The following is a 12,132-nucleotide window of genomic DNA, read 5'->3' as shown; positions in this document are numbered from 1 at the left end:
CTACACATAGTCAAACATATTTACGGCTATATATAAAACAAAAGATTTCATCAATAATATTATAAAACTACATCTTGAATATTACTGCATTTATTAGCGTTCGTAATACATAATATGTATATGTTATGGGCTAAAGTCGAAATAGGGCAAAACGTGAAAGCCTATAATCTTTGTGTAAAAAGTCATATTTCCGCATTTTTCAGGGTAAACCAAGTTGTGATCATCCTCATTTGGTCAAAATTGTAGCGTCTTAAATATCTGCACTAATATTAAACATAAATAATTATAAAATAAATATTATTAAAATAAATATTATTGTAAAAATGTAATTGAATACGCTTAAATAATATTACTTTAATTGAAAAAATTAAAAAATGTAGTAGGTACATCTAATTAAAAATTTTTTTTTTTGTTTATTTGTTGCTACAAGTCATATTAGAAATGTCAGAACCATGGCATTTGGAACTACACAAAATATTTTGGCATTTCTGAGTTTTGCCCAATTTCAACTTTTGCCTATAGCATATACATTTATAAGCTGTACTTCATCTCAGATAAAATAGGTTTGGTATAGTTAGACATTATATACGTAAACTCTTCACACAAATATACATAGATATACTTCGCATAGTGGAGATAAGAATGTCAAAAACGATTAACTTTTTTTTCGTTTGTAAACGCCATATTAAATTTAAGTAAATAGATTTATTTTTCCAAACACTGTACAATATACTTATATATAATATATTATGAATATCATATATTTAATTTATCATTTAATAAATAAATTGTTAAATTCACTGAACAAAATAGTATAAGGTTACTTTTGACAATTTTAGTGAGTGGCTGTTGAAAAAAAATTAAAAACTAATTTATAATGTATTTTTAGTTCAAATAGTAAAATAATATTTTATTATTGGTTTTAAGTAATCAAAAGACGTCTCAAATGGAGGATCAAAGACATACTACATTTCAAAATGTATTCACAACGTGATAAATTAAAATGACATTTCAAAAGTTAAAATATTTTACAATATTATAATTAAGTACAAAGGTAAAAGAAGACTATTATATGTACATAACATTATTTTAGGAAGTTGGGACAAGAACTCATCTTCATCTCAATCACTATTTTATTTCCCTTTATACGGAACTATGGACAAAATCATAACGTTTTATTTGTTTTTATTTTTCATGTCTCTCTAAATACGAGTAGTTAGTAGTTTCGTACAAATTGAAAATTCGTGTACACCAAAATAATAATTATTATTCTCTCTTTCAAAGCAATCCTTTTGGATAAACTCAAAATGTCATTATATACATATGTAACGTTCAAACGTACCTACTTGGCAGTTATAATATTACACCATAAGATTTTCTCTGTGTAGTTTAATCGAAAGTTTTTTGTACACCTCACAACGACACACGATTCAATTAAGTCTTTACGTACCTATAAGTTATTTGAAAAGTCGCAACAAAACATAACATAAATATAAAAATTATATATTATTATAATTGTATTTATATTATGTATTTTATACGAGACACATACCAGGGTCGTGAATAATTCTGTACCGAACTATGAAAAATCATATTATATCAAATGCCTGACACGTTGTCGAACCCAGTTGTAGGTACGAGGTACGAAACATTACCCGGTATCGTGTTGAATCAAAGCCTGACGTTTATAATGCCACGCGTGCCTTATCGCTTAACTTCCGGGCAAGTGAACGCGCACGTCGCGTTCGGTCTATAAGATAATCGTGATTGCTATAACATTATAATATACAGCACAGTAATGTGTTTTTTTTACACGCTTCGCAAATTTTGTGGCTTTTGATTTTTTTTTCTCTATTAATATCAGCTAATTTTATATCGATTATTCAGATCGGTTGTTTTAAGATAAATAAATTTGCAGACAATAATTACTATATCGTTACAATATATCTATAATCTATATGAGAGGGTTTCGTGCTTAAATCGCTGCGCGACCAGCGCTAAGTTATTAAATAATACCCGTGGGAGGTTTATTACGGTCGGCCTGAGTAACCACCACCGTGGGAAGGATAAAATGACCGGAAAATATGGTTATTACGAGGACGATGACGACGACGAAATATTATATTATAAGCCCTTCAAACCACCCGGCGTTGCCGTTATAGCAATTTTATCTGATCGAAGTATTTTTTTTTTTTTTTATATTGAAACAAGGTTAAGTACTACTTCTAACCATACTGATTGGCGTTTAGAAATATTTTTAGCAGTTCATCCAAATAGTAAATTATCTTAACGTTTTCTCGTCTCAGTTTAGTTACAAGCTCTCTACTTTAGAAATTAAAATTCAAAAATATTTAGAAATTACATTGTGATCTAAGTCAAATTTACAAATCAATCACTACTCTGTAATCTACTTTTCTGGTAAGTTAAGCTATTATGTATTCACTGAATGTTATGGCTTGAATTATTGAAAAATATATAACCTACAATAAGGTAATATCCTTCTTACATAAATACCGACCAACTATAATCATATTATTGAGACCAAGATATATTTTACTTACAGACATATAAGATTAGGTTGAACTTTATACGAATTAGCTCTGAGTTTATAAATTAGATCAAAATTCTAGCAAAATAAATGAAATCTCAATACCACATATTTTACGGAGCAAAATATCGTATGACTGTGGGTGAACGTCAATGATAAGCAAAGCTTTCATTCAATTTTAAGTTTATACCGATAGGTTTTGGTGCTTTGATTCGGTTAAACGATATCTGAATGTAAACTTATACAACACGTGGTATTTTGTTATCGTGGTAAACATTTAATGTGGTGTTGTATGCATCTCAAACTTCCACCACAAGCTTCATTTATATAATAAATATAAGTTTGATGCTATTACTGAAGTTCAACACATACAGAAAAGTAGCTTGCATATTTTATATGCAGTATATACACAGTACACATTTAAGCCCACACACACCAAATATAAACAACATATAGAAGTATAATACAAGAATATTATTATCGCGATTATCCAATAATTACCTCTACTGATAACTAATTCCGCCATACAATTAGACCGTATAGTAGAACATAAGACTACCAGTCATATAATGGACATATGCAACGTCCTACTTTTTCGTATTTCACATATTATTCGTATATACACGTTATAAATAGTACAAATGTTTAGTATTTTCACAATCATATGAAATATATAAACTAAAAATATTCTATATATTACCTGTTGGACCGTGGGGTCGGTGCCGTTGTCCATGGCGCTCAACCGGTACAGTGAGTCCCGGGGATCGAGTGACGTAACGACTGTCGAGGGGGTGTGGTTGAACACGTCGTCACCATGTTCCATGACCGCGGTCGCGGTATAATAGGTGTCTGTGAAATAACCGGAGTGTTGTATTCGGTCATCGGCCGTTTCACCATACCGACGGACACTCTCGGCGATCACGTACGGTACAGAATGTCACTGTGGTCGTACACTGGCATACCGGACGTTACCGTTTGGTTACACTGCGGTATAAGGTTATTTTGTACCGTGGTTTTAAGTGTTTTAGTGTTTTCCAATAACCGTTCGTATTCGCAACAATTTTCTTCAAAAGTTGGTACTACTATTTTCAGAGTCACAACAAATGCGTCCTAGATACAACGCCAAATTCTGTAACAAAAAGAAATAAAAATATATTTAAATATTATATTATATTTTTTCATATTTAAGGTGACTGTCGTGTTTGAATTTGTTGTTGAATAGTACATGCATTAAACGATTGACTAAAAATGTTTTCTATCAATTGTTTTCAGATAAATATTAACCATCTTCTTACACATATATATATAATTTATAAAACCATTTCACAAAGAATATAAAATAGACACTTCAGCCATTATAAAAACTGTTTGTACCGATTTCCTAGAATGTTTTAAAGTGGTTAAAACTAGAATATTTCATCAGTTATCATCGGAGTGTTTTTTATAGTCGTTGATATATAATTAATAAACAAACAAAAAAATAATATTTTACATAAATATACATTATACATAATATGTATTATTGTATTATTTGTTATACGAGTTTTGAACGGGTTTAAATAAGATAAATGTGAGTTCAACGTGGGTTTAGATTAGACAATATATGTGAAGTCTTATGTGCAGGATTTAGACGAGAAGTATATTTAAGTTAAATTCAGAGTATAAAAGTGAGATACATAAGTTTCTACATGTACTGTACATGAATATATGTCCTGTCACTAACTCGGCGCGATTCTTCATAACGAGTCTAGAGATATTTCTGGTTTGTAAAGCCCACCATCCATATTATGTATAGTACTAAAAAGTTGAATAATTTGCTCCTGTTTTATACTGGCGTAATAGCAATATAACATCACACTTGACACTCGTATACATGCACATATGTCGTTTTTACTCAAAATGATTTCCTTTATTAATTATATTATTTCATTTATAAGACCTGTTGTAATCCAATCCTTTATTACAAAATTTCATTAAAAATAAAAATGTATATACGCCTCGTCGTGATTTTATATTTACATACAATTGATCCCCAATCAATATTTATTCTATAGATACATATGGAAAATTATTTTGATTTTGAGCATAATGAAATAAATAAGTAAAATTTAAATTAAGTTACCTCTTCAGTCCCGCAGTGGAAACCGATCGATATGCACATAATATATCTGTGCGCTTTCGTTCATAAATTACCTCACTCATTGGCAACAAGATAAAAATGAATAGTGGATGTGTTAGTGTTACATTTTTCACATTCATACTTTATATTTATACTCAACTTCTTACTATTTCAAACTTAGAATAATATATGCATACGTATATAACATATTTTTTCTATTATTTTAATCCGTCATCGTGGTACCACAGTACTATTACATAACTTACTATAATACACGGAATATCCTTATCTGCAGACTACCGACGGTATTTAAACTATTGCCGCAGTTAATTATCTATTATTTGTTGACTCCAAAAACCACACACTTTTAATAGATTAAAACCACACACATTTAATAGCTTAAAACCGCACAATTTCAAAAATTGTCGTATCCAAAAACCACACAGTTATGATTTCGACCCCCAAAATATCGATAAAAAAAAATGCATATGCATAAGTATAAATAATTATTTATTCTCATTATTCTCATATTTCATCAATATATATATATATATATATATATAGGTATATTCAAAAATTTTAAATATTAATTTTAAAAAAATTTAAAACTTTCAGTTTGATTGGTTGAAACCTACTGCCTACGTTATTTAAAAACTTTATACGATCTCCGTCACGTAAAAACTCTTCCCAAAATTGAAACAAATGCTCCTGAAAATAAATAGGCAACAAAAGACCTGATTATTGTATAGTACATATCTGATAATCTTATCTTTTCACTATTTTCACTAAAAATAGTGTGCGGTTTTAAACTTTTAACCCACTCTAAATGTGTGGTAATTTGTTATAAAATGACCGATAAGCTGTGCGGTTTTTGTCTATCGACCTTTTTAGGGTCAAAATCAAAATTTTGCGGTTTTTGGTTTTTATATCTAGGTACACCAAAATCCAAAATTATCTGAAATTCTAATCAGAAATCTGGCAAAAATAAAACAATTATATATCCAAACAATCACACAATTTAATTACTCAAACCACTCATTCTATGGTTGACATCACGAACATGAGAATATGAATCCAAATGAAGACTTACTCGGTTGTTAATGTTCTTAATAAAATACTTCATTACATGGTCAACTTCTAACGATCCAGGTTATACGCAAGTAAAAATGCAGAAAAGAACCATATTATTGTTTAAATCAACAAATCGTTTTTTAATTCTCAATTATGAAGACAAATTTAGCTATAACCCATTCTTGGACCTAGATATGGATACTATATAGACCTAAAGATATTTTAAAACATAATATCCTCTTCCTCTTCATCTTATACTCGTAAGAGGAGTAATAAATTAATTGAATGTATGCGCAGTTCTTATAAAATTACTAGATGTTACTAAAATCATTCAATATGTTGTTAACGTTAAAAAATATCAACCTTCACCTCATTATCCTTTTAGTCTAGAATATATAAAAAGTATTATAGTAGAAAAACGTAGAGTCGTAGGGCTAGAGCTTTTTACTAACGAACTTGCAAAAATATAATAAATTAAACCCTAAAAAACATAAATCTGAGTCATTCGTTAGTTATTTTTATAATCTTTCTTCAAAATATGGCAATCTTTGGAGAGCAACTAAAAAAAATATGTAAATATAAAACTCTAAATTTACCAATTAAGAATTTGGACGACAGTCATGTCATTACTGACGCTGATAAATCTGAACTTATAAAGTTCACCTGTTTAATATTTTTTTACATCATTCGGCATAATTTCTATTGTTAATTTAAATATTATGGCTGATTATTTTAACTATCCACTTTGTCCGTCGTCCTATCCTGTCAAAAATTTCATACTAAATTAGATCAAAATCGCCACCAATAAACACTACCTCAAAAAATCCCTTGAATTTAACATAATCACAACAAGGTAGGGAGATAAGGCTAAAAAAAGCCATTATTTAACTATCCCATATCTTTTACTTTGTTTTAACATTATCGTATTTCTAAATTCTGTGGAAATTGTGTACTATTATTCTAATCTCCAAACCTAATAATGCACCTGATTCGATATATATGACACCCAAATTCCAAGCACTCTGAGTATTAATTATTTTTGCATAACACTTGATAAAAGACCGATTTTGGCACTGCGTATTAAATTCAAAAGAATACATTTAAATCTATGACTACGTGTTCTAAAAAGACTCATCAAAATAATAATAAATAAATTTAATATTGTAATTTATAATATATACATAATATGGTACTGATGGTACCTACCTTGATTATAATAGTAAACTAAATTCTAATGTTAAAATTTCATTTTAAAGGTAATGTAATAAATTAGCACTTAAATTATTAAAAAATATTATATAAATACGAGTACAAATATGAAGAAAATAATTATAAAATTACGAAGTATATATATTTATATATCCATATCTTTTTTTGGTAAATACTATCATTTTTATTGCGTTTTACTCTAAAAACTCAAGTACTTCAAACCGTAAGTAATTTTAGCTATTCGCTGTATATTTATCTTGTACGTAGAGCTAATAATGGAATAGTTTAAAATCAACCACGTAAAAAATTGGAATACCAAAATTGATTGTAATTTTTTTCTAAAAATACGTTGTAATTTTTCATGTATTTACATTAAACATATGCAATGACAATATGTTTTATACATCTTATTAAATATGGATCACATTAACATGGGACAAATTTGGGTGTTTTATAAATTGAACGAGTATTATGGAAATAAACCTTTAAATTTACCAACTATGATTTATGCGAAAAATTGTATGAATTTATTTAATAGGTAATGCATAAAAAGAAAGAAATAACTATTTGAAAAATTAAAAATTATCTTTAGGACGAACTGTTGTAATATTTACCTATAAATTTAATCAATAAATTAATTAAATTTGGAAAATTCAAAATAAGGCACTAATATAGTGGAAATTGTTTACTGTTTTTGTTAGTTACCGACACTTGTGACATCTGATAATTGACTAACTGACAAATTTTTAATGTATTATACTGAAAACAATATAATATTCAATATGGTACGTAATAGCAAATAATTATAAAGGCAATATATTATTAATTTTTAGCACAAGTATAATAATCGTTTATTAATATAATAAAACACTATCTGTTCCATAGAATATCTACTCACAACAAATTACTACTATTTTTAGTTGAATTATAAAACTAAAGCTAGATTCAGTAAAGGTGATCATTAATTCTCGGCGAGAAAAGTTGTTTTGATATTTTCTATTAAACCATATTGATCGGATTTCTGTTCTACACGAGAGAATCATTAAAAACTTCACCAATCTACTCACTCCGTAAAATCTACTTGAGTGTTTAATTAAACGAGAATCGTACAATTTATTAAATAATTGCACTCGTACTTTATATACATGCTTGGAATTCCAACACTCGTAATCGTTTTTTACTGTCGTTATTGGAAATAACAATTAAAAAAAAAATCATTGTTTATTTTCAGAATTTTATCAGAAACAACGATAGAAGTTATTGGTTTTAAAATATACTGTGCTATTGTTTTGTTTATTTTTTTCTTTTAAGTGACACGTATTACACATTTGTTGGAAATACATAAGAACAATTTTATAAATATCCTTCAGATATTTTTATAAAATCTTGAAATTTCCATTAATATTCAGTAAGATTGTGGGAAAACTAACTTTTTAAATTATAAAAAAAAAAAAATTGAGATCACTTAATTATTTAAATTAATTTTTAGATTTTAATTTTAACATTATGTACGTTTATGATATAAATAAAAAGTTCTGTAGAATATATAAATCACAATGAAGAAAATATTTGTCTTTTAATATTGTTTACCTGTATTATTGTGATGTATATTTTCAATGTCACTATTTTAGTACTCAAAATTAACAGATTTATTTATTTTACACATTCGCATTATTTATATATAAAAAAAAAAAGGACAAATGATAAAACATTTTTATAATTTAATGTTCAATAATCAATCTGAAAAACGCATAAACGACATGACATGTCCCTATCACGGTATATAATAATTAATGCGATGGTGTTCCGCGATAAATTGCTGTGAAAAGTGGTCAAATTGTCACGCGATCAAATATGCGTGTCGGTCGCTCCACAAAAACGCGACCTCTTCCATACCTCCCGTCGGTCGTCCTATAACCATCGATAGCTTTGTGCGATGAACCGGAGAGATCAATTTCGACAATATCAAACAGTGACAGTTATAAAACGCGATGTTGTTATAAAAATATATATAAATCAAATTTTCCGAAACCCTTTTTTATTTCAGATTTACACTTGACAATGTCATATCAGTATAGTGAAATATACTCGAACGAAGATTCATTGCGTATTTGTGATGCGATTGAAACGTTAAACATTTATACGATTAATAATAATTACATTACCGGAATTATTAGAAGTTTTAAATCAGTTTAAAATAAAATTATCTTTCTTAATTATTTTAAACATCGGTCGTTTCCAAAACGTACTATTTATAAAAATAGTAAAGCTAAGGTATGCTGGTTTTCTGAAATCTTTTTAAGTCAAAAACTTTGGTTTGTTTTTTAAGAAAAACAATAAAAATAAGGTCCAAAAATATAAAGGTACATTTTTTTTTTACCTAAAGTGTTGCTATGTTATACTAAACTTAAAAATTGTGTAAAATTATTATTATATTGTGGAAAATATTATTATGGTATATTATTGAATTTTATTACAACACAATATAAATAATGAATATAATTTATGCTATTTCTGACTTATGATGATGTTTCTTAGTTTATCAAAGCATACTTACCATCACAGAACCAAAACATTAACCAAATTAAAAGAAATGAAGATAATTTCAACATTAGAATAGAGAAAACATTTTTTTTTAAATTTTCTTTTTTACTGTATAATAATAATTATGGTGTTATAAATATCTCACATTTTACTATTTTTTCAAAATAAAATAAACGTTATTATTAAAAAAAAAGAAAAATGTCTTGGTTATAATATGTAATCTAAGAATATTAAAAATAATATGTATAGTCAAATATATATAATATATACTATATTTAATTTGTTATTAATACATATTATTTTACTATGAAGAAAGAATAAGTTAGTTTGATATTAATTTATTTATGATTTAATATTATACAAAAACACAACTCATTTATTAAAAACACTAATTAGTATATATTTATATGATTTAAAAATATTATAAATAAGAATAACTTTATAGTCCACTATAATTCCACATCATAAGTCAACACAGAGGCTGAAGAATTACTTTCATCAAGGTCAGGCATCCGGGAGTCTTCAGAGCTTAGATGATAATGTATGTAGAATAACGTCATATTATGCTAATTTTTGTTAATTATCAATTACAATGACTAACTATTATAACACGATCTAACAAAAATGGTTCTGTTCCATACAGTATCATTGGTTTTAAATGTTTTAATTCGAACAGACAATTACTACAGTCGATGACTAAAAACGATCGACACTGTATGCGAAAGCACCTGATTAAATGAAGGAAACGGTCAATCATATACAATTTGTCGAAATTCTATCAACGGTCATACATAAATCAAAATAAAAAATCATACATGAGTTAGGTTAGGTCATTTATAAATTTTAGGTCTACTGGTATTCGTAAAATCCGATATTATAAAATTATTCGTAATAATACAGTAAGAAAAAAATATGTGAGACGGCGCATCGGATAGACAATTTAAACTGCATATTGTCTACTGTGAATCATAAATATATTAATAGTATTTTTGCATTCGTGCATGGACCAAAACATAAAAAAGTAACATGATTTAATGTGTATTTTTATAGGTTTATTTCAAAGCACAATTTATTTTGTATTTTTAATAATAAATCTAGGTTGAATATATTATTCCGTTTGTCCACAACATCATTATACCTAGCACGCGGAACATCGCGTATGATGATCAATAAGCAACGCCGCGCCGTTTCGCGTGTGTTATGCATACGTTTTACATTTTACATGGCGTTTTATATCGACGAGACCCCAAATGATTAGAATCGCAGTCGATTAAATTCATTCCACGAGCGTGGGAAACGAGTCCGTCGTGGCGCAAAACTGCATATTAAGTTCGTTTACAACGAACGGAGAAACAAATCGATTAAACGTGGCTTACTAATGTAACAGCGAGAGTACCTGCAGACGTTATATGCTCTACCCGAACCGTTTGGAACGCGTTAAAAAATAATATTATTCCACCGACGCGCCTCGTATTTTCTTTTTTTTTTTAACACCAATTCAGCAGGTACACTACGTATTAATAATAATATTATGTATATTCAAACGAACAACGGCGATTGCATTTGCTACACGGTTTTCCGCGGATTCGCGCACACTCGATTTTGTCAACCACCCGCACAACAGACGTATAATATATAGGTACGCACATAATAATAATATATTGTCATTCTCGCGCGTACACCACAATATATAATACGCGTATTATATCATTATTGTATACACGGTGTAACTAATTACGACCATATTAATAATATTCGTCTGGACGATCTTTGCCGCGTGTCGCGTATCACATAGGCGATATCGAAATTAATTTAATTCGCGTGCAGCACACAGTATAATATCATACACGCTGCGGTAGTCTGCCGGTACTACTACCACTACTACTACTACTACTACTACTACTTCTACTACTACTACTACTACTACTAGAGATGTTAAAATACCGTATTTTTTTTTTTTTTTGTATAATACCGTATTATACTTGTATTATACTTGTAATATACCGTATAGAACCTATAAGATAGAAATATAATACTGTACGTAAATTCGATAACGATAAAACTACACCGCTATGAATATTTTTAGAATGAGTAAAACATGTTAAGATAATAAATGATAATAATTTAATATCTTAATTATCGATTATATTTTATATTATCGATATTAATAATTTAATATCGTGTAATAACTAAAAATAACGCCTTAATTTTTTTTTTTTTTATACCGTCTGTATAAAATTATTTTATACCATGTGTATAATACCTTGTATAATACAGTTTTATACCAATGTATATAATACAAACTCACATCTCTAACTACTACTACTACTACTACTACTCTACTGTAGCCACGTCGTTATTCGCTATACGCAATTATTGCAATACGGGCCCTCGAACGCCGTCGATTATAACACTGCCACTTATATACCGACTGTTTGCGAGAATATTGGCTATATTATTATAATATGTAAACATTATATATTATTATTATTTTTATTATAGTATTCACGTTATTATCTGCAGAGACAAAAAAATCAAACGTATTTTAGCCGATGCATCGGCGACGAAACGGACGCGCAAATACACGACGATAATATTATTAGTCGGTTCAACACTGCCGTGTATAATAACAATGTGATGA

General features: G+C 28.3%; 2 protein-coding genes across 7 annotated transcripts in view; both read right to left on the bottom strand.

Moving 5' to 3' along the window:
- LOC132923007 (CXXC motif containing zinc binding protein) overlaps nt 1-12,132 on the bottom strand; it is a 433,444-nt gene that overhangs the window by 265,168 nt on the left and 156,144 nt on the right. The window lies entirely within an intron of this gene.
- Nucleotides 1-12,132, bottom strand: part of LOC132920120 (octopamine receptor beta-2R-like) — a 174,897-nt gene that overhangs the window by 29,613 nt on the left and 133,152 nt on the right. For all 6 annotated transcript variants that reach the window (XM_060982213.1, XM_060982210.1, XM_060982215.1 and 3 more), the window contains one exon: nt 3,249-3,677. In XM_060982213.1, the coding sequence (XP_060838196.1) occupies nt 3,249-3,371 (123 nt within the window). In that variant the 5' untranslated portion in view covers nt 3,372-3,677. The remainder of the gene's footprint in view (nt 1-3,248; nt 3,678-12,132) is intronic.

Source organism: Rhopalosiphum padi, chromosome 2, assembly GCF_020882245.1.
Source record: "Rhopalosiphum padi isolate XX-2018 chromosome 2, ASM2088224v1, whole genome shotgun sequence".
Taxonomy (NCBI): domain Eukaryota; kingdom Metazoa; phylum Arthropoda; class Insecta; order Hemiptera; family Aphididae; genus Rhopalosiphum; species Rhopalosiphum padi.
This window is presented reverse-complemented; position numbering and strand designations above follow the sequence as displayed.